Source organism: Channa argus, chromosome 15 (genome assembly GCF_033026475.1).
Source record: "Channa argus isolate prfri chromosome 15, Channa argus male v1.0, whole genome shotgun sequence".
Classification (NCBI taxonomy): domain Eukaryota; kingdom Metazoa; phylum Chordata; class Actinopteri; order Anabantiformes; family Channidae; genus Channa; species Channa argus.
In genome coordinates, this window is record NC_090211.1 from 11,422,217 (window position 1) to 11,445,143 (window position 22,927).

The 22,927-nt window shown below is 37.1% G+C and overlaps 2 protein-coding genes across 2 annotated transcripts; one reads left to right on the top strand and one right to left on the bottom strand.

The window, feature by feature from the left end:
* Nucleotides 1–3,307: 3,307 nt before the first annotated feature.
* Nucleotides 3,308–15,162, top strand: LOC137099992 (myosin heavy chain, fast skeletal muscle-like). The gene is made up of 41 exons (XM_067477526.1): nucleotides 3,308–3,362; nucleotides 3,545–3,595; nucleotides 3,777–3,987; nucleotides 4,144–4,287; nucleotides 4,374–4,530; nucleotides 4,611–4,638; nucleotides 4,729–4,843; nucleotides 4,916–5,008; nucleotides 5,101–5,164; nucleotides 5,276–5,374; nucleotides 5,460–5,563; nucleotides 5,666–5,804; nucleotides 6,169–6,287; nucleotides 6,471–6,620; nucleotides 6,699–6,869; nucleotides 6,968–7,274; nucleotides 7,404–7,483; nucleotides 7,575–7,662; nucleotides 7,769–7,886; nucleotides 7,987–8,110; nucleotides 8,191–8,327; nucleotides 8,416–8,671; nucleotides 9,169–9,411; nucleotides 9,591–9,767; nucleotides 9,886–10,031; nucleotides 10,149–10,239; nucleotides 10,334–10,723; nucleotides 10,873–10,999; nucleotides 11,341–11,459; nucleotides 11,620–11,816; nucleotides 11,908–12,091; nucleotides 12,583–12,748; nucleotides 12,839–12,963; nucleotides 13,099–13,407; nucleotides 13,496–13,699; nucleotides 13,781–13,906; nucleotides 13,992–14,162; nucleotides 14,295–14,399; nucleotides 14,476–14,571; nucleotides 14,668–14,799; nucleotides 15,057–15,162. Exons 3-41 carry the CDS (start codon nucleotides 3,784–3,786, stop codon nucleotides 15,075–15,077), a joined length of 5,826 nt encoding a protein of 1,941 aa, XP_067333627.1. The 5' UTR covers nucleotides 3,308–3,362; nucleotides 3,545–3,595; nucleotides 3,777–3,783; the 3' UTR covers nucleotides 15,078–15,162.
* A 310-nt stretch (nucleotides 15,163–15,472) lies between these two features.
* LOC137100607 (uncharacterized) lies at nucleotides 15,473–22,144 on the bottom strand. Its single transcript, XM_067478478.1, has 14 exons — nucleotides 22,017–22,144; nucleotides 21,839–21,933; nucleotides 21,599–21,742; nucleotides 21,336–21,495; nucleotides 20,996–21,159; nucleotides 20,543–20,617; nucleotides 20,113–20,248; nucleotides 19,820–19,983; nucleotides 19,541–19,702; nucleotides 19,183–19,336; nucleotides 18,966–19,102; nucleotides 17,132–17,314; nucleotides 16,721–16,759; nucleotides 15,473–16,616 (listed from the first exon to the last, which is right to left on the bottom strand). Exons 1-14 carry the CDS (start codon nucleotides 22,078–22,080, stop codon nucleotides 16,140–16,142), a joined length of 2,154 nt encoding a protein of 717 aa, XP_067334579.1. The 5' UTR covers nucleotides 22,081–22,144; the 3' UTR covers nucleotides 15,473–16,139.
* Nucleotides 22,145–22,927: the final 783 nt, after the last annotated feature.

Sequence of the window (22,927 nt, forward strand, 5' to 3'; positions counted from 1 at the left end):
CAGATTTGTTTATTGTGAAAAATTAAAAACATAAAAGTATAAAGCTTAACAGAACTCTTGTGCAAAATACAACATCACATTTGATTTATTCATTCATTCATTCTTTATGCTCTTATGTATATGAGCTGTTCATCATAGACAGCATAGACATAACAGTTGGTTTCTTTTTTATTTTTACATATACATAGTACAGTTAAGATGGTCTCTCAAATAAAAAGTCACAATTTGAAGTTCATCAATGTAGCTATATAAAGCATACAATAAGCTACATGATGTTATAACCAGGGAGGTTTAAACAAAAATGTAAGGTGCTTATGGCTTGTGAGCAAACTCTCACACATGCACAAGTGTTGTTATTGGATCCTTGGACAGATGATATTTTTATGGACAGGTCATACTAAATGGTTGTCCATTTGTGTGCCAACATATTTTTAGCTGTGAAGCTGAGCTTTGTTGTGACTATACACAAGTGCAGGGAAGTGTCCACCAAAGCGTTAGAAGTACAAACAATTTAGAATGATAAATACTGTACATATATTTACAGGACATGACAGGATGTATCCATGGTTATCCCTTTCAACACTACTATCTGCATGATCTAATAAATGCCATACTGCTGTGCATTACCACAATTATATGGCTAAACTGTACACCCATTAAATACATTTTAATACGGTATTGTGTTTCTCATTACATACAGTTACATAAATTACATACAGTTTCTCATTACATACATATTTAAATTGAAATTAAACACACCATTCAAAAATTTGTTAGAGCATGGTAAATAGCATTTAGTGATTACTGATGTTGAGCACTATAATTTGCTAAAGCACAGTAAGCTTTACTGTTAGGCCCAGCTTCTAGCATTTTCTTATCTAATCACAAATTACTGTCTGTCAAAATACTGGTCATCATTTACAAAAATCCTGAAATCTGCAGCTCATCCCCTTTTTCATCAGTGACCTTTGTTTTGAAATAACAAATAAAACAACAGAAGCTAAATCAGACAAAGAGAGGGAACAACAACCACCATCTTTAGTTTTCTCTGTGTTATTACGCTGAATTATCATGAAAGATTCTTACACTCTTTTAAACTTGACCAGGCTCCTCTTCACCAGACATGTTTGTCATGCTTTTCAGTTCAAGGGCTTAGTGCAAAAGCTCAACTCAAGTACACACAAAGAAGAACACTAGTCAGGACAGTCTGTCCCCTCTTGAGCGCCTCACCCTCTGAAGAATTCTAGCTTTATAGCCTCTGAAACTGATAGACTAAAACATTTACAGATTATAATTTCAGTAATAACATGGACATGAATAAAATAGGTTCCAGCTTTCACACATTACTTTAGATATGTTTAGTGAAAAGACTAAAAAAATAATAAAAATAATAACTAGAAACAGCTGAAAATGACCAGAAAGAGATAAAAACTGATAAAGAAAAATGAGAAAATTGCAGACAATATGATTTTGTGGACCTGTGCCAAGGAGCTGTGTATTTCTTAATCTCTCCATGATTACGCTTTAAGAATCGCGTAACTATCACTGTGAAGCGCAACATAAACATTAATCAATCACCAATTGTTCTTTTATGTTGTTTGTAATAATGATGTTTAGGGTATCGCTGATAACTCAAATAAGATTCATAAATTTTAAATCAGTTGGTGCATTTTGCGACAAGACACTCCGCTAATGAGTCCTGTGTGTGCAACGAGCTCTCTATCAAGGGGACACAACATAGCCAGAGATACTATCTTTAATAACTTTTCAGCTTTTTTCCAGGAAATAAATCCTGCTAGATGTATGTGCTTAAGGGACAGATTCATATTTGTGTGACACATGCAACATGTAACAAATAGTGTTCAACCATAACTAAATATAAAGCATCAAATGTATTTGAGGATATCAAGGTGATCCTCATACAAGCTGACTAAAAAAAACATTGGACACATGTTATTCATGTTGGCTGAAAACAAACGGAAAACCTTTAACCTTACTTGAATAGCAGGTGACAACCCATGTTCAGACAATAGCTTAAGGATGACATTCTTCAAGGTCATCTTTTTTTATTGAAGAAAGCTTTGGTAAACTTAAAGAAGAACAAGAAACGTGCACTCAGCAATCTAAATATATTTCTTAAAAAAAGACAAAGACATCAGACACATTTTCCCAGCATTAATGATGCAGTAAACTTTTACTGCCCTAATCCCAGATATGCTTTTCTTTCCTGGTAGTATTACAGTTCTGGCATCTCTAACATGTTGTTTATTGGCACATGACTTATTTTGAGTCTTATCCAAGCCTAGATGGCAACTGTTCATGTACTCCATTCCAAGGCGATATGTAATCCCTCTTCAGCTTTTATGGAATGGTGCTCAGTCTCCATCTTATTTCAGACACTTGAGATGTGTGCATGTCCTGCAACGTTATACCAGTGACATTTACATGCTTCTCCAAAACTATAGCCTGCTGTCTGCCATGGCATACATGAGTAAAAGCATTATATCTAACACTGAAGGTCATAAAGAATTTTTTTATTGAAACAAGTAGGTGACAGATTTGTCTATTATTAAAAACATAAACACTGTTTTAAACTCCAGTACATTCCAGACAAATCTCATCTAATTATTGAGCAATACTTCATGACATACTGTACAGTTGTAATGTACAAATATCCAAATTATTTTTATAACAGTTTGCCTTGACCCTATTTTATGGAATGTTTGACCCTGTTTTATTTAGCTGCCATATGTGAATGTCCTGGAACTGTACACCAGTGACATGTAGTGCTTCTCCAAAACTGGTCGACTGTTATTGTTTTTATCAATTTTATTATTATACATCAACCAACAAAGTAATATTGTAATCCAAGGACACTACATTTTAAAGCATGTAATTCTTTTCTAAATGTATATATTTCAAATAATGTCACTATCAAGTCAGTGTTTAATTTCTGTTTCAATATTAATCTGCGTTACAATATTTCAAGTTCAAACCTAAAAAGATTAATCCTGCTCTTTTGTAACTTAATGCATAAACCTAATTGTCTTGTCTTAAATTTAATAGCTTGCCAGCCATAAATTATAATCAAATCTAATCTAATATGCATCAATTTATAGATTTAAATTATGATTAATATTCTGTATTTTAACCATTCTGACTCAGGTGTAAAATAACCAATGTTACAAATGTGCTTACAAAGCAATATAACCACAGTAAATGTCAATGTCACGGGATTAGTGGCAAGATGACTAGAATACATGACCAAACTGAGAAAGGCCCACCTACTGTGGAGACAGTCCTGTCTCTATAAAAGAGACTCCTTAGGGCTGTTGTTGATAACTGGTAGGCCTCCAACTCAGGTGAGTTCATGAGCTTCAGCCTATTAGTTTTGTATAAAAATTAATAAATATATAAATAAACCATTGATAATGATTATGTACATCATTTCTTCATGGTATTTTTAATTATTTATTTGTTTTGTAAAAGCCATTTTTTTTATTAATTGATAGCTTTTTTTACTGACTTGTAAATTAATCAACAGGATCAGAAGAACTGACGTGACTGTATTTCGTCTTTTGTTGTGACCAAGGAGGTACAGTAAATCATCCTTATCTTTGGGAATATCCACATATTCACATCACATTACAACTAATTTCAACTGGGAGCATGTTTATGCTGGTTAATTTATTTATTAACCTAATAAATTACTTTCTTAAACAAATACAACAGTAACACAGTGTGTGTGCCGTCTTCTTATTTTCAATCACTTGAAGTGCCATCATGAGCACAGATGCGGAAATGGAGCAGTATGGCCCTGCGGCCCTTTACCTTCGAAAGCCTGAGAAAGAGAGGCTTGAGGCTCAGAACACTCCATTTGATGCAAAAACAGCCTACTTTGTGATTGATCCTGATGAGATGTATGTCAAGGGTAAAGTCATCAAAAGAGAAGGTGGAAAAGCCACAGTCGAGACAATTACAGGAAAGGTAATAAAGCTTAAAATGAAATTCTACAAATGTAGCAAGAACAAATTGTCCCATTGGCAGCTAAGACAAACCCATAACAGTTCCTCAAAACATGATGCACTACATTAGTATATGTTTAATGGATATTTTCTGTCTTAAATTGTATTTCTTCTTTAGACATACACTGTAAAAGAAGATGATATCCATCCGATGAACCCTCCTAAGTTTGATAAAATTGAGGACATGGCCATGATGACCCATCTCAATGAGCCTGCTGTGCTGTATAACCTCAAAGAGCGTTTTGCATCATGGATGATCTACGTAAGTTAAATCTTATAATATGGTGTTGTTGTATCTATGAATTCTGTGCATCAGCTATAAAAATTTTTCTCTCTTTTGCTCTGTAGACATACTCTGGCCTGTTCTGCGTAGTTGTGAATCCCTACAAGTGGCTTCCTGTGTACGATGCTCAGGTTGTTGGGGCATACCGAGGCAAGAAGAGAATTGAGTCTCCACCCCACATCTTCTCCATCTCTGACAATGCCTATCAGTTCATGCTCACTGGTAAGATGATGAAAATTTAATATGATAAGACAAGAAGAGTTATCCATTAAAGGTTATCTGAGTGTTTGCTTGTATTTTAGATCGTGAGAACCAGTCTATTCTTATCACGTGAGTATAACGCTTACATGTCAATACAACTTTTAAGCAACTTCATGTGCATTTTGGTAAGTAAGCAAAAACTACCCTCTGTTTCTCCAGTGGAGAATCTGGTGCAGGAAAGACTGTCAACACCAAACGTGTCATCCAGTACTTTGCAACAATTGCAGTGGCTGGTGCTAAGAAATCAGATTCAGGTTCTGGAGGCAAAATGCAGGTAAAATTGGTTGTTTGCTAAAAATCAGGTTGATTAAATTATTTCATACAGCTGCATAACTACTCTATATAGGGTTCGCTAGAAGATCAAATCATTGCAGCCAACCCCCTGCTGGAGGCCTATGGTAATGCAAAGACTGTGCGAAATGACAATTCCTCTCGTTTTGTGAGTGCAGGTTTTATTATTCTTCACATAACTTTCATATATCTATTGTTATTTTGTTATAGTCAAACTAACATTATCTGGTAAATGCCTAGGGTAAATTCATTAGAATTCACTTTGGCTCTACGGGCAAGCTGGCCTCAGCTGATATTGAAACATGTAAGTTCTATTATTTTTATTTATTTATTTTCATTTCGAGTGGCAACATGTAGAGTATTGTATTTTCTGATGCATATTCATCATCAAATCGTATCTAAAAACTACTCACAGATCTGCTGGAGAAGTCCCGGGTCACCTTCCAGTTGTCTGCTGAGAGGAGCTACCATATCTTCTATCAGCTGATGACTGGCCACAAGCCTGAGCTTCTGGGTATGTTATAAAACAACAAGCACACAAGACAAAAATTTAACAAAGCAATAAATGTGTCCACTTATTTCCTTTGACTTTTTTCCAGAGGCTCTATTGATCACCACCAATCCCTATGACTACCCAATGATCAGTCAAGGTGAAATCACAGTCAAAAGCATCAATGATGTGGAGGAGTTCATTGCAACAGATGTAAGTTAAATGTAATACTAATTTGTAGAATAACAGAGGATGCATGCCAAAATAACACATTCTTTAAAACAAATATTTACTTATGCTATTTATGACCTTTAGACTGCAATTGACATCTTGGGCTTCACTGCTGAGGAGAAAGCAGGCATCTACAAGCTGACTGGTGCTGTGATGCATCACGGGAACATGAAATTCAAGCAGAAGCAGCGTGAGGAGCAGGGTGAACCTGATGGCACTGAGGGTAATTGTATTGGATGTTAAGTCATATCATATTACATCAAAGCACAACATTTTAAATAAAAACTCCTAACAAAATGTTTTGTGCATTAACATAATCAGACAGCTTCAGTGCAACAGGGTGTTACATTAATCTGGATAGCTGCATGAAACCAGAGAGGTAATAAGATAAAAGTACAGAGGAACTGATAACTGAACTGCCAGTAACTACCAACATGCAGTCTTAATGCGATGGCCTAAACATTTACCTGTGCTTTCACTGGTTGTCTTCAATAATGGAAAATATAGTGTTTGTGTTGATTTGGTAGTTCTTGTCCATTTCCTTGCATTAATGAAAATGATCTTGGTACATTGTTTCTTTCAATCAGAGGCTGATAAAATAGCCTACCTCATGGGTCTTAACTCAGCCGATATGCTGAAAGCTCTGTGCTACCCAAGAGTCAAGGTTGGAAATGAGATGGTGACCAAAGGTCAGACCGTTCCACAGGTAATAAAACATACATTTGTTAAGTTTAAAAAGAGAAATATAAAGATTTTGAGAAATCTCTGAGAAATTATAATACTTATATCCTCATTTCTAGGTCAACAATGCTGCCATGGCTCTGTGCAAGTCTGTCTATGAGAAGATGTTCTTATGGTCAAATTATCATACTTATTTCCTTATTTCTAGGTCAACAATGCTGTCATGGCTCTGTGCAAGTCTGTCTATGAGAAGATGTTCTTATGGATGGTCATCCGCATCAATGAGATGCTGGACACAAAGCAGCCAAGACAGTTCTTTATTGGAGTGTTAGATATTGCTGGATTTGAGATTTTTGATGTAAGTTAAACACATCAGTAGTGATTATATTTGAAAATCTTGTGCCCAAAAAAATTATATCTTACCTGTATCCTGTAGTACAACAGCTTGGAGCAACTCTGCATTAACTTCACCAATGAGAAACTGCAACAGTTTTTCAACCACCACATGTTTGTCCTGGAGCAAGAGGAGTACAAGAAAGAAGGCATTGTCTGGGAGTTCATTGACTTTGGTATGGACTTGGCTGCCTGCATTGAGCTCATTGAGAAGGTAAGATAAATCTGCCAGATATATCTTAAACATTATACACTGGGTGCATGCTAAGTTCGATTGATTTGAATATGATGTATGATACAATGTTCTTTTAGCCAATGGGAATTTTCTCCATTCTTGAAGAGGAGTGCATGTTCCCCAAAGCCACAGATACTTCTTTTAAGAATAAACTGTATGATCAGCATCTTGGCAAGAGCAAGGCATTTGAAAAGCCAAAGCCTGCAAAAGGCAAGGCTGAGGCTCACTTCTCCCTGGTTCACTATGCTGGTACAGTAGACTACAATATTACTGGCTGGCTGGACAAGAACAAGGACCCCCTGAATGACTCAGTTGTTCAGCTCTACCAGAAGAGTTCAAACAAACTGCTGGCCTTCCTGTATGCATCTCATGCATCATCTGAAGGTAAGAAGACTTTCACAAAATGCCTAATTAGTTACACACCTAATTTATTTTACTATGTGGTTTTCTTTAGAAACAACCCCAAACACTGAATAAAAGTTAATGGTTTGACGGTACTATGATTCTTAACAGACTCGTCGAGTGGTGGTGGCAAGAAGGGTGGTGGTAAGAAGAAGGGTGGTTCCTTCCAGACTGTGTCTGCTCTTTTTAGGGTGTGTTAAATGTCTACATAATATTAAGATTTGATTTGGTTACTTTTTAGAGTACAACTTTGCCTTTAAAGATAATATTTCACATCAACAGGAAAACTTGGGCAAGCTAATGACCAACTTGAGGAGCACTCATCCTCATTTTGTGCGCTGCTTGATTCCCAATGAAACTAAGACCCCAGGTTTGTTTTTGTTTTTTTGTTTTTTTTACCTTTACCTCTTAGAAATAACTATTTAAGATGAGTCTTGCAAATGTTTATTAACTAGCCTTGTTTGCATAATGTGCAGGTCTTATGGAAAACCATTTGGTAATCCACCAGCTGAGATGTAATGGTGTACTGGAAGGCATCAGAATCTGCAGGAAGGGTTTCCCCAGCAGAATCCTTTATGGTGACTTCAAGCAGAGGTAACATTTAGTATAGGGAATGCAAGCTGATTTGAAATTAGTTAATTGAGTGTAAAAATGCTAAATTGGTGGTAAATAATTGCCATATATTTTAATTCAGATACAAAGTACTGAATGCCAGTGTCATCCCTGAGGGACAGTTTATTGACAACAAGAAAGCTTCAGAGAAACTGCTGGGCTCCATTGATGTGGACCACACTCAGTACAAATTTGGCCACACAAAGGTTAATTTATATGCACAAAATTAAAATATTACTTTTACATGCTGTCACACTTTTGTGTTTACTAATTTTTTTTTTCTTAGGTGTTCTTCAAAGCTGGTCTGCTGGGGACCCTGGAGGAGATGAGAGATGAGAAACTGGCTGAGCTGGTAACCATGACTCAGGCTCTCTGCAGAGGATACCTCATGAGGAAAGAGTTTGTTAAGATGATGGAGAGAAGGTAGGATTATCATACAGTATATTGAACTGCCTAATATATTCCAGTTATATGGTAAAAGAAAAAAAAATGTTTAATGTTATTTTTGCAGAGATGCAATCTACACCATCCAGTACAACATTCGATCCTTTATGAATGTGAAAAACTGGCCTTGGATGCATCTGTACTTCAAGATTAAGCCTCTTCTGAAGAGCGCTGAAACTGAAAAGGAACTGCAACAAATGAAAGAGAACTATGAGAAGATGCAATCAGACCTTACTACTGCCCTGGCCAAGAAGAAGGAACTGGAGGAGAAAATGGTTACCCTGCTGCAGGAAAAGAATGACCTGCAACTGCAAGTGGCTGCTGTATGTAAAATACAGAAACAGATTATTTTTCACACATAAAAAAAGAAAAATGCTATATAAATGTCTTACTAAAAATCCACAGAGTGGTGAAGTGCAGGTAATTAAAGACTATAGCTTAAATATGTTTAGCTTACTGGTTAATTTAATTGAAATTATACCACATTGCCACATTCAAATTTTCATAGTAATTCAAGTAAATTGTAATTTTGTGTATTGAAACTACACACAAAGATGAGATTGTTTAGATAGGTTTATATCTCAGGGACATTCAAAAGGGATATTCTTTAGACTTAGATGTTGGTTATCGAGATTAGAATGTTTATGATTTCGCATTAATTTAGAATTTTGTTATTTTTTTAAGTTGGTTTAATTTTTAATTGGGAGCAGCTGCAGACATATTTAATCCCAAACCTGAAAAAGGCCAGATTTATATCACAAACTATAACTTTCAACTGTATTTCAGTCAAAATATTAACATATTTATGCTCAAACTATAGGAAAGTGAGAATCTCTCTGATGCAGAGGAAAGATGTGAAGGTTTGATTAAGAGCAAGATCCAGCTCGAGGCCAAACTCAAAGAGACCAGTGAGAGACTGGAGGATGAAGAGGAAATCAATGCGGAGCTCACTGCCAAGAAGAGGAAGCTGGAGGATGAATGCTCAGAGCTAAAGAAAGACATTGATGACTTGGAGCTCACCTTGGCTAAAGTGGAGAAAGAGAAACATGCCACAGAAAACAAGGTGCCATTAATTTAGACTGTTTCATATAAAATATCGTTATGTTCAGGTCAGGTTTCTTTATTCATACCTGTAGCTGAATAAGCTTTGCAGAACAAAAGAAAAGACAGAAAAGATGTTATGTTGTGTTGTAAATTGAACATAGATGTTGGGAGAAATATTACACTTTTACACTATTTCAGGTGAAAAACTTGACAGAGGAGATGGCTTCTCAAGATGAGAGCATTGCCAAGTTAACTAAGGAGAAGAAAGCCCTCCAAGAGGCCCATCAGCAAACACTCGATGATCTACAGGCAGAGGAAGACAAAGTCAACACTCTGACCAAGGCCAAGACAAAGCTGGAACAGCAAGTGGACGATGTAAGTCAATAATTTTACTATGTGATTTTGCTCCGTAACTAAATTCTTGGATTGTTACAATAGACGATCAATCCTTAAAAGCCCCCTAATTATGTATCAATAAAAACTAATTGTAAAGCTTGAGGGTTCACTGGAGCAAGAGAAGAAGCTCCGCATGGACCTCGAGAGAGCCAAGAGGAAGCTTGAAGGAGATCTGAAACTGGCCCAGGAATCCATAATGGATCTAGAGAATGACAAGCAGCAATCTGAGGAGAAGATCAAGAAGTAGGTTTTGGTTTGTTTTGGTTTGTTTATTTTAATGTACTTTCAGTATCTCCAACATGACGCTCCAACAACATTACAGACTGAAATAGTGAACACTTTTTCTGTCTTCTCATCAAGGAAGGACTTTGAAATCAGCCAGCTTCTCAGCAAGATTGAGGATGAACAGTCTCTTGGTGCTCAACTTCAGAAGAAGATCAAGGAACTCCAGGTAACATTTTTTTAGACAAATATTAGAATCAGTAAATCTAAAACAACACATTTACGTCAATAAGCCTTCTTGATCCAACTCTCATCAAATCTAGGCTCGTATTGAGGAGCTGGAAGAAGAGATTGAGGCTGAGAGAGCTGCTCGGGCTAAGGTAGAGAAGCAGAGAGCTGACCTTTCCAGGGAGCTTGAGGAGATCAGTGAGAGGCTCGAGGAAGCTGGTGGAGCAACAGCTGCTCAGATTGAGATGAACAAGAAGCGTGAGTCTGAGTTCCAGAAGCTGCGTCGTGACCTTGAAGAGGCCACCCTGCAGCATGAAGCTACTGCAGCAGCTCTTCGCAAGAAGCAGGCTGACAGTGTTGCTGAGCTGGGAGAGCAGATCGACAACCTCCAGCGTGTGAAGCAGAAGCTGGAGAAGGAGAAGAGCGAGTACAAGATGGAGATAGATGACCTCAGCAGCAACATGGAGACTTTTGCCAAAGCAAAGGTAAGCACTATTTTCAAGCCATAAATACAAATATAGACACAACCAGAGTGTGAATATTTCAACAAAAACTGTAACAGAACAATAAACATGGAAAATAAATGAAGAATACCTGATAAGTAACTTCTATGTTAACTTAACTTTAATTGCAGGCCAATCTGGAAAAAATTTGCCGAACTATTGAAGACCAATTGAGTGAGCTCAAATGTAAAAATGATGAGAACATTCGCCAGCTCAATGACCTGAGTGCACAGAGAGCAAGACTGCAAACAGAAAACGGTGTGTATCGAAAAATGTTAGATGTGCAATAATTAGTGGCTTTTTAAGGATCAGATCAAAATTATTTGAATTGTCGCAAAGTAAAAAACAGGTTCTGATGTGAATGTAGTTTGTAATAATAAAATGCTTTTGTTATTGGGATTTTATGTCACAGATTGTAATGTTTTGTGTTGGACAAAACAATCATGCCGAAAGAAAAATTAAATCCATGTTTATATGATTTATCTCTGTTTTACTATCATGTGAAATTCTATACTTTTTAATGGAAAGTATAATTCTTTTAGCTATTTTTCTTGTTTAAGGGTAGCCAACCACATCTTACTCTAATTATTGTTATTCAGGTGAGTTTACACGCCAGCTTGAGGAAAAAGAAGCTCTTGTTTCCCAGCTCACCAGAGGCAAACAGGCCTACACTCAGCAGATTGAAGAGCTTAAGAGACACATTGAAGAGGAAGTGAAGGTAGGCCACTTTTTAATGTAATGCCTTTTTAGGTAAACTGTCTGTTTATTAGGTCTGATATCTGAGGTACAATGGCCTTGATTTTAGATGTTTTGTGTTTGAGTATCTACCACAGTATGTTAACGAAATGAGTTAACACTTTCAGGCCTCTAATTTGTAGGCCAAGAATGCCCTGGCACATGCTGTTCAGTCATCTCGCCATGACTGTGACCTGCTCAGAGAACAGTTTGAGGAGGAGCAGGAGGCCAAGGCAGAGCTACAGCGAGCAATGTCCAAGGCCAACAGCGAGGTGGCTCAGTGGAGGACCAAATATGAGACTGATGCTATCCAGCGCACTGAGGAGCTGGAGGAGGCCAAGTACAATATTGCTTTCTACTCTTTCATAGATAGATTAATTTTTAATAGCATTTTGTTTATTTAAATACAAGCACATTTTCTTCTGCAACAGGAAAAAGTTGGCCCAGCGTCTGCAGGAGGCTGAAGAATCCATAGAGGCTGTGAACTCCAAGTGTGCCTCTTTGGAGAAGACCAAGCAGAGGCTGCAGGGTGAGGTGGAGGACCTCATGATTGATGTGGAGAGAGCAAATGCTCTGGCTGCCAACCTTGACAAGAAGCAGAGGAACTTTGATAAGGTACATTGTTGAGCTGGAAATTAAAACCAGATTTGTAAGAATAATCGCATACAATCATGCGCAAGTTAGTAATTCATTGCAAATAGAATAAAACATTATCATAATATTTAATGCTCAGTTAGCTATTACAAATGTCTCTTTATCAGACATTGAAGTTAACCTACTTATTTGACCATAGGATATTTTTATAAGCACTCTTTGAATATTTTTTTTTATTTCTGATGATAAAAAAACTTTGTTCTAGGTGAATGTACAATGTTATTGTGTTAGGGTTAGGGTTAAGTTTGCATACCTTTTCACTGAAACTGCATGCCCAGATAGCTAATCATCAGAAGTAACAAAAAGGATCAGAAGTGTATAAAAAAGTTAAATAATGAAAAATAAAAAAGGGCATCCTATTGATAAAATAATTAAAAATCAACTTAATTTATAGTGAAGAAACTGTGTAATTGCAACAAATTTTCACATTTAATTAACCTGTACAAATCTAGGTCCTGGCAGAATGGAAACAAAAGTATGAGGAGAGCCAGGCAGAGCTGGAAGGAGCTCTGAAGGAGGCTCGCTCTCTTAGCACTGAGCTGTTCAAGATGAAAAACTCTTATGAGGAGGCTCTGGATCAGCTGGAGACCATGAAGAGAGAAAACAAGAATCTGCAGCGTGCGTCAACAGCTATCTTCATTAGGCAAATATCTTTATTACTAGTTGTGAAAAGTTTAACAATGTTTGTCTTTTGTTCCTGTTCTCTAGAGGAGATCTCAGATCTTACTGAACAGCTTGGTGAAACTGGAAAAAATATACATGAGCTGGAAAAAGCCAAGAAGACTGTAGAAAGTGAGAAGGCTGAAATTCAGACTGCTCTGGAGGAAGCTGAGGTTCTCTCTTTTATATTTTATTGATTTGTTGTTATTGATTTGTTGCAATCAATTTTAGTGTTGCTGTGAAGTGCTCTGCTCCAGTGGATCTTTAACAGTCCTTATGGTACTTAACTATACAAACTTTTTGGACAGGGCACACTGGAACATGAGGAGTCCAAGATTCTTCGTATTCAGCTTGAGCTCAATCAGGTTAAGAGTGAAGTTGACAGGAAGCTGGCAGAAAAAGATGAGGAGATGGAGCAGATCAAGAGGAACAGCCAGAGAGTGATTGAATCCATGCAGACCACTCTTGACGCTGAGGTCAGGAGCAGGAATGATGCTCTGAGGGTCAAGAAGAAGATGGAGGGAGACCTGAATGAGATGGAGATTCAGCTGAGCCATGCTAACAGGCAGGCTGCTGAGGCCCAGAAACAATTGAGGAACGTCCAGGGACAGCTCAAGGTGAGGACTGTATGAGCATTAAGTTTAAAAAACAAGTGCAAAGAGTTTTATACAGAAGTTTCATTACTGATTTTTGTTTTTTTGCCAGGATGCCCAACTGCACCTTGATGATGCTGTCAGAGGACAGGAAGACATGAAGGAGCAGGTTGCCATGGTGGAGCGCAGAAATGTTCTGATGCTGGCTGAGATTGAGGAGCTGAGAGCTGCTTTGGAGCAAACAGAGAGAGGACGCAAAGTGGCTGAGCAGGAGTTGATTGATGCTAGCGAGCGTGTTGGTCTCCTTCACTCCCAGGTTCATTTTTAAAATTCACAAAAAATATATATTTTGAATATATTACAAACTTTAGATTAAAAATCACTCTTAATCATTCAGAACACCAGTCTTCTGAACACCAAGAAGAAGCTGGAGGCTGACCTTGTTCAGATTCAGAGTGAAGTGGATGATGCTGTTCAGGAAGCAAGAAATGCTGAGGAGAAAGCCAAAAAGGCCATCACTGATGTGAGAACTGTTTGATGTGATCTTGTTGTATGCGTTGGTTAATTTTTTTAGATCCATGTGAATTACAAACCATTTAACATTTTAGGCTGCTATGATGGCAGAAGAGCTGAAAAAGGAGCAGGACACCAGTGCTCATCTGGAGAGGATGAAGAAGAACCTGGAAGTCACCGTCAAGGACCTGCAGCACCGTCTGGATGAGGCTGAGAACCTCGCCATGAAGGGTGGCAAGAAGCAACTCCAGAAACTGGAGTCCAGGGTATGAACTGCATATAATTGCTCACCGATCTGTTTGATAATAAAATTTACACTTTAAATTTAATTAAATCATATTTTTGTTCATGCTCTTTGTTTTTTGACTTAAATACGTGTACAAAACTTACTTCCACAGGTACGTGAGCTGGAGGCTGAGGTAGAAGCTGAACAGAGACGTGGAGCTGATGCTGTTAAAGGTGTCCGGAAATATGAGAGGAGAGTGAAGGAGTTGACGTACCAGGTAAACCTAGTTTGAATACAAAACTCACTAATTGTTTTTCAACACTAAATGACTGACAATCCTTCCATGTGTGCAGACTGAGGAGGACAAGAAGAATGTAACCAGACTTCAGGACCTGGTGGATAAGTTGCAGCTCAAAGTCAAGGCTTACAAAAGACAGTCTGAGGAGGCTGTAAGTCAGCTACAGTTGTTTTCACTGCTCATTTACATGTGAAATAATAATAACATCATTAGCACTTAAATTAATATAACTCCAAACTTTTGACAGGAGGAGCAGGCCAACACCCACATGTCCAGGCTAAGGAAGGTTCAGCATGAGCTGGAAGAAGCTCAGGAGCGTGCTGATATCGCAGAGTCCCAGGTCAACAAGCTGAGAGCCAAAAGCCGTGATGCTGGAAAGGTAACTTCCATTCTCCCTTACATTATTATGTACTGACCATATTGACATTTTTGCATTCTATTGTGAAATACTGATGTTTAGATACAAACATATTAATAACTGAAATTGATGAGTTAATTCATGTGTGCCCGTCAGAAGCTACACTTCTGATAAACAATGTATTATTAAATATTATTTTGTAATTCAGGAATTTCTTAAACAGCAAAAGTTAATTTAAAATACTGTTTTCAAGTATGATTAATCCCTCGTTTTTTCAGGGAAGTGACTCTGCTGAATGAGATGCAATGTCCAGCTGAAGCAACTGGATTTCATACTGCTGTGGTGTGTACTATCTGTAAGAATTTGAATAAATGTTAAAAAAAATTCTCGTGTCCTCTTTCAATTGTCATATTCATCCATTAATCTTGGTAGCCTTGTAATATGTCAAAATCAGTGTGTTGCCCAAGGACACTTCGATACATGGCCAGGAGGGTCTTGGAGTTCAATCACTAATCCTGTGATGCGTGGATGACCAATTACCAGTTACCAATTGAACTACAGCTGTTGATGCACCAATTATTTTTCTGAAAGCAGGTTTGCCCAAATGTGATAAATGACTATAATTTTGTGAAACCAGGCTTTAGTCCCATTTATCAAATATGTGATTCTAATGAAGACCAAATGTACACTGATGACCAGTTTTAGTTTTTATTCTCTTATTCACATTTTGGCAGAGTTATGAAATTAATTACAACCAACCTATATTTTCCCTTCATTATACAGTAATTAACATTAAGTACATACATTACATTGACAATTTAAAGAAGCAAATCAAGGGTTCTCACCTACACCACTTACATATTGTATACAACAAAAAAGAAAAAGGAAATTCATATATATTCGTATACTTTATAAACATTCTTCAATCAACTATTAATCCATTACTGACATTATATTTTAAAGAGAAATTTTACAGATTTTCCACTTACTTCCCATAGTTTTTGAGAAGCATATGTATATGAATGATGTTAAACTTCCCTTCTGCCTTCTCTATATTAAAATATATCTCTACATCTAGCTCCTCTAGCTGACATTATCTTTTTAATTTTTTTCAGTTTAGATGATGTCATCTGGAGTAGCTCTGGAGGTGCAGGTTAACCAAGGGTACAACATTTGTAATATGATCAACGATATGACATCATCACCAAGAGAGAGGCATATTTAACATATAGAAGGCAGAGGGAAGTTTAAATGTACCCCACTAACTAGAACAATAGGATGCACGCTGAAAATTGGTAAAACGACCCTAGAACACTATTTTTTTTTCCAGAACATAATTTACAATGTGGTATACTTAATTACTATTTATTACCACCATCTTTACCATCTTTCTTTCCAGCCCCCTTTACCTTTCCTTGTTTTGCCTTTTCCCTCCACAATCCCTTTCCACGATCACCTTTCCACTTTTGTCCCCCTTGAGCCACCCATTTCTGTAGCTGGGCTGTATGAACCTTTTCAATCAGAGAGGAACAGTCTTCATCTGGACTGATTGGTCTGGTCACAGCCTTACCCTGTTTAGATGAGCATGAGATTACAGGATTTGCTGTATTGGTTACAACTGGGTTGGGAGATAAAGGCCTTGAGAGGGTTTTCATGGGGCTTGCGAATCTTGGAGAGCTGTGTCTGGACTTAGGATCTTCTTTTGGGACAAGGTTTAATATTAAGGAAAGGGATCTGCCAGGTACTGGGCTCAGAGGAATTACAAGGTTATCTCCAGGGGCACCTAGAGTAATGAAGACTTCTGGGAATGTACATGGTTGATCAACATCCTTTTGTCCCTTTGACATATAAAAAAGTCAAATGAGCATTGATGAAACCACACAATTTTAATAACACACAGCAATACCCTTAGCAATTACATCCAAGTAGTAGTACATCTTACCTGCAGTGGTGTTAAATTCATAGATACCCTCACTGTCACCTGTGAGGAGTGTGTTTAGAAATAATGCTTAAAATCACAAAGAAACAAATGGCAAGACCACCACATTAAGAATGAAACTCACACATGCTCCAAGAAAACAGAATAAGTTCCCCCTTAACTTAAACCTTTAGTTGGGTTAAGGTATGATCACTGTGAGTGACAAACACAAATTAAAACTCACAACTGTCACAGATTTGGCATCCATTAGTGCAAATTAACACACACAAGTGCAGGGAGAACATGTAAACTCCACACAAAAGGACTAGTAAACAACCCCGTTATACTACAACATTAAATCTATTAAACCATTCCCTAGCAGTCACACCTCTAATTAATTCAAAACTCAAAATTATTTTGTGGTGAACAAGGTACCTGTGCTGGGCAATTTTGCTTCTTTTGATATTCTGTGTCAGGGGTAAATGTAGCAGATTTGGGCAAGGTTCTGGGGAAGCCTGGTTCTATGTCCTCCATTTGATACTGAGTGGCATTTTTTGAACAGTCTTTCCTCAATGTTGGTGCTGTACTTTCAGCCATAGTTGTCTGAGAAGGTGAAGCCTTGCAGAAGAACAACAAAAAGGCAAGACAGATGAGCTGTTGAATACTCCACCATGGTCTGGACTAGTAAAAGCTACGTATCTTATACTACAATTTTATAACCTATGCTTGGCAATCTGAATTATTTTGATATTCTGTCTCAGAGGTAAATTAAGCATATTTGAGCAGGGTTCTAAGGAACCCAGGTTACCAAAGAAAATTTGGGATTGAGGACTAGGTTAGAAACAGTCCTTTACAGATGTTGTGAGTGTACTTTGAGATACTGTTATGTGTTTTGGAGAAACCTTAAATAAATAAAATGAACAGCGAAGGCAGCTGAACTGTGAGATATTCCTAATTGATGTGATTTGTTTAATCACAGCTGGTGAGTTATTGATTCATCTTATAGGTGAAACTCACATCTGGGGCTTCAAGAAAGGATCATCACTAAACCCTAAGCCCCCTAAAGGCTTCAGTCAGTGGAATCATGACTGAAACCCTTAGGTGGGTTAGTGCATGGTTACTTTGATTCAAATAATCAAGGGATGGACAAACAGAAGTAAAACTCTCTACAGTAAATTATTTGGTGTTATTCATTGCAAATGAAAATATATAAACTGGACCATTAAAATGCATCTGAATGAGGCAGATGTGGGTACACCTCTGTGGGTGTCAGATTCTGTATAATCCATTTGGGATTGAGAGGCAGGTTTAAAAGAGTCCATACTGGATGTTGTTTGTGTACTTTCAACCACAGTTATCTGTAACTTTACAATTGTAACATTTATCTTCTGTAAGAAGCCTTACAGAAGATAAATGAAAAGGCAGTCAATTATTCCTACTGGAATAAAACTCCAGTTGAGATTTAATTTCACCTTTTATCACTGCCACTCTGCTATAAAATTTACTAATGAAAAAAATGGGCAACAGTTGTTGTTTGCACATGTTCTATCTCAGAAGCTGAAGTTTGTACCTCATTTAGAGGAGTCATAAGTCTTTTTTTACCCGTGCTGAATTCCTTGTAACTATAGCCAATTATCTATACTCCGAGAGGTACTGTATCTAGTAGTTGGGAAATTTTCTTGCATCAATCTCCTGACATCTGCTTTTCAATACTCTTGGCAGATTTTTGTGTTTTTTCAGCTCATGGAGTGTTTTTTGCCAACATGGTGAAGTTTTGGCCAAGATTCTGATTCATCAGTAACTTGACCTTTGAGACAAAGGTGTACTTATTGTATACTGCAATCCATACAATCCCATTAACTGCACACAGGTGATTTGTATTTAACCAACTGTGTCACGTTTAAAGCCAAATACCTGCACCAGTGATGACTTGGGTGAGTTATTTAAAGACGGTGAACACTTATGCAAACAATTATTTTCTCTTTAATAATTAATAAAAATAATTTTTTGGTCATAAAATCCTAATAAAGCCTGCATCAATGTAACACAGTAAATAAAAGGTGAACAAGGGGCGTGATTATTTGCACTGTTGTTGCTAGTATGTGGCTGCACAGTAACTCATAAGCACAGTGGTCTATAATTCATTTTCTGGGAGTGTTGGAGTTAAATTAACAAGGAACTACAGAACATTTAGCAAACAATTGTTAATACTGTTTGATCTGCTGCACCATTGTAAGTTAAATGTTGTGTAATGTCCTGAGATTCCTACCTTTGTATCACAACCATTTTCCTTTTCTTCAAAATCACCACCTATCCCTGGCAGTGTAGGAAGTGTAACACGCTGATCATCTAACCGTTGTGCCTGACTGGAGGCAATAATTGCAAAGAATGCTTCAGCTTCTGCACCTGTTATGGGAAGTCAAGGATTATTCTGTGACATTACAGATGATAAAAAAACATACTTTATGCCCTTGTGTTTTTCTAACCAGAGAATAGATTATTTAGAGCACTTCCATTGTGAGTAGGAGTGACAGGTGTACTTCTGCTTAATTGCAAAGGGCAACGTTGCTCTTCCATACGTCCGCTTTGTGCATGACTTATCATTTTTAGGAACTGCTCCTCATCTGCTGGAGATATCACCTAAAAACATTTAAAGAAAGTATAGCAATGAGAAGTCAGACAACTCAAAAACGACTTAGCCAACAGAGGGCTACCACTGTGCTCCCAAATGAATCCTCTTAAACAATCACCCATGTCAAGTCCTTTTTCAAAAAAATTACAGGATTGTGAAAAGAAGTACGGGGAACAACCATGAGCTGTACATTGTGCAACATAAAATCTCACCTGCTGATGTTGGTCAGTTTTGATACAGTTTAAGGACGCTGATTTCTGGAGACATTTATCAGATGCATCTGAAATTTGTTGCCCTTTGCACTTATAAGACGGGCTATTCAAATTCTGGAAAATGTTGGGTGCAGAACATCTCTGTTCATCCATCCTTGAACCCTGGGGGTAACACATTTATTTCTGTAAATTAACAAAAATGTAGATAGAGACACTTTGCACCAAAATAAAACCTTTTTCCCCATGCATGTTCTTACACCATGCAATGTAACGGCCAACCTGGACTTTGGAGACCATGTAACACAAGTAGCTTGCATCTATCTCTGCAGTAGATGCTGATGTGGTGGCTCCATTCTGTATGCCTGGCAATGAAGGAAGAAATGCTCGCTGGTCATTAAGCCGTCGCCCCTGAGAGTTAGCCAGCAGATTGAGGAACTCAGAATCTAGACATGGAAACGTCAAAAAAAAAAAACAACAACTATGTTAATACATTATTAAATGAAAGGGCATGAAATTATCAATGTATAAATATGATCAAAATAACAGTAGATGAAACATGTTTTTATTTTAACCTTTGGGCATGGTGCTCGGACTAGGACTTTGTTCACATGTGGACTGGGGATTAACGTTTATGGCAAATTGTCCTTGATCTATTTGATGTTGGGATTGGCTCATAGAAAACTCTTCTTGTTCAGCTGCAGTCAAGTCCTAGAAAGGTGTAGAGTACAAACAGCATTTAGGTCAGAAAATAAATTATAATAAAATAGAATTTACATCCAAACGATGCATGCAAGCTCAAACAGGCATTCAGACTGCAAATGTAAGACTTCATTGTGTGATGTATGATGTAATTTCATGTATTTTCTTGGTTTAAAAATGAGTGATGAAACTGTGATATGAGCAAAAATCCATTTTTGAAATCCTGTATGTTTGGTCATTCTATGTCTGAGCTGGTTCTAAAGGTGGCTGAATGTGGAGGTCGTAATACAGATGCTGATTTACCTTTTTTGCTGAACACTGGGCCTTCATGTTTAGGACCTGAGGTAGAAGGCACCTTTGGTCCTCAATTCTGGAATCCTGGAAATACATTAAGGCTACACTTTTTAAAACATATAACTTTTCATAGACCACTGGATAAAGAATTTCTACTTGTGGGAATATGATTATAAAACTCTTATCCTAGAAAACTACACAAATTACATTGCAGCTTTCAAATATCACATGTGAAAATTATATAATCCTTTGCAATTTCACTGAAAACTGAAGACTCAAAACTGCTTTCTTTAGCGTTATGGATGTTCATTTTTTGTAGCACCAAAGACATTAAATATTTTGTTCACATGCTAGTTTCAGATTTGTGTGACAGACCTGACATCACTACATTAGGCCAGAATTTTGGAGACATTATTAATGTTGCTAAAAGTGTTAACTATTTTGTTTACTAAATGTTCTAACCTGGACTTTTGAGACCATGTAACAGAGGTAGCTTGAATCTCCTCCTGCTGTAGATGTATCAGAATTATGTAGTCCTGGTAATGATGGAAGAAACAGTCGCTGGTCATTGAGCCGTTGGTCCTGAGAGTAGGCTAGGAGGCCTAAGAACATGTCAAAATCAGGACCTGAGGAGATGAAATGTGAAACAGTTAAGGTACTAATAGAAAATGAATATCAAAAGAGAAAATACAATTTTTCTGAACCTGAGCCTGTTGGGAAGAAATCACGATTGCAAAAAACAAACATCTAGCAATGCTGACAGAAACGAAAATTTACAAACACATTGAGTTTTATAATTCACCTGTGTTTAATGTGTTTTCAACAAGCTTTTTGTCCGTGTGTTTAGGTGTGCATGGAGCACTCTTGCTGGGATCCAGAGAACAGCGCTGGTCATCAAGGCGTCCACGCTGGCCTTGGATAATTACATTCATTAACTTTTGTTGTTCCTCAGGTGATTTTGCCTATTGGATGAAACAGTGTGGTAAAGATTTGATCATATGATACTCAGGTCTATATAAAAAGATCGATAATGATTAAAGCAATCATAAAAAAAAAAAAACAGACCAATGTGGAATTAGAGTGGTTTTGCTGAGAGAGAATCTGTAATTTGTTGGCTGGTACCACCGTAACCTTCATGTTTCTGTTTCTGGAACTAACAGCCTCAGAGAGCTGTGGTACAGAGCCATCAAGGATGTTACTTCTAGGGTTCTGATAAAAGAATCACATTTTGGATTAGACTTCAGTCATTAGGTCATAACACAAGCTGTTAATTCCCAGGTCTCGTTACAACTTGTAGTATAATACCTGGTAGTTAAACACCGGCAATGACACTTGTTGGTCATAAAGACATTGTCCCTGTGTGTTGTCCAAGGCATCTGAGACTTCCTCATAGTTTAAACCTACAGGGGTTCAGAGAAGAAACAATCAACAATTATTTTAAAAACTGACACTCAAGTGTAGTTTTTGTGTCTACTGTCCCAACCTGCAGATGTAGATTTCATTTGACCAGTTTTAATAGGACTTAAGGTGCCATGCTGCTCATCCATTTGTCCATGTGATAACTGATTTTACAGAAGATCTGCTCCTGTTCTGAAGATTCCTGTGTTAGATTGTCAACAAAATGTGATAAAAGACATTCTACAGAAAAATACACATTTTATAAAATAAACATTATTCTATTATTAAGAACATAAAACATGGCGTTTTTTTTTTTAAATACAATAAGTAAATCTAAAAGGTAAAAAGAAATATTATACTACAAAGATCCTACTGTACCAAAAGTGTTGGTCAATTATGAATTTGAATCCACTTCAAGCAGCTGCCATTATTAAAAAATAACTCCAAACAGTGAAAAGGTCCCAAACTGAAAAATGGGTTAAAACTGTTACAAAAAAGTACTTCCTGTGACTGAAAGAATCCATTCGATATTTTCAAAAATTCTTGATTAGAACAATTGTATGTGCAATGGATATGATGATCCTGATGGATGTTAGTCCAATGTGTACTAGATATGGTTTGGTAGAAAGCTTTTAAATTGAGTTAAGTCCTGAGTATTAACCCATTGCCATTAAGACCCCAGTGAATGCTCCGTTCTTAATATTACCATCTTTAATCCCAGATGAAAACATAATCCTCAGCATGAAGAGGGATGATCTTTTTGTTAGGTGTTCACCCTTATTTACTTAAAGTTCATGTTTGCATTTTTAAGCCCTCAGATAGTACTGAAATAAACAAACTCACTGTTTTAATAGGTCAGTGTGTAGAATCATAATATAGTTTTTAGTTAACAATCGGTTCATTTCAACGGGGGATAATAGGAAACAAAACAAAAAAAAAAACATTGTTGATCCTGCATGCCAGGAGATTGATCAGAATGTTCTGAAAAAGTATTAT

Bases quoted from the DNA above. Each gene is read 5' to 3' on its own strand.
- LOC137099992 (XM_067477526.1), top strand. From the start codon at position 3,784: ATGAGCACAGATGCGGAAATGGAGCAGTATGGCCCTGCGGCCCTTTAC. The intron at 5,375-5,459 runs GTATGTTATAAA...ACTTTTTTCCAG, and splicing joins CCACAAGCCTGAGCTTCTGG to AGGCTCTATTGATCACCACC. The intron at 14,800-15,056 runs GTAACTTCCATT...TCGTTTTTTCAG, and splicing joins AAAGCCGTGATGCTGGAAAG to GGAAGTGACTCTGCTGAATG.
- LOC137100607 (XM_067478478.1), bottom strand. From the start codon at position 22,080: ATGGATGAGCAGCATGGCACCTTAAGTCCTATTAAAACTGGTCAAATG. The intron at 21,160-21,335 runs GTGAATTATAAA...TCATCTCCTCAG, and splicing joins TGAAAACACATTAAACACAG to GTCCTGATTTTGACATGTTC. The intron at 19,337-19,540 runs GTGAGATTTTAT...AAATGTTTTTAG, and splicing joins AAACTGACCAACATCAGCAG to GTGATATCTCCAGCAGATGA.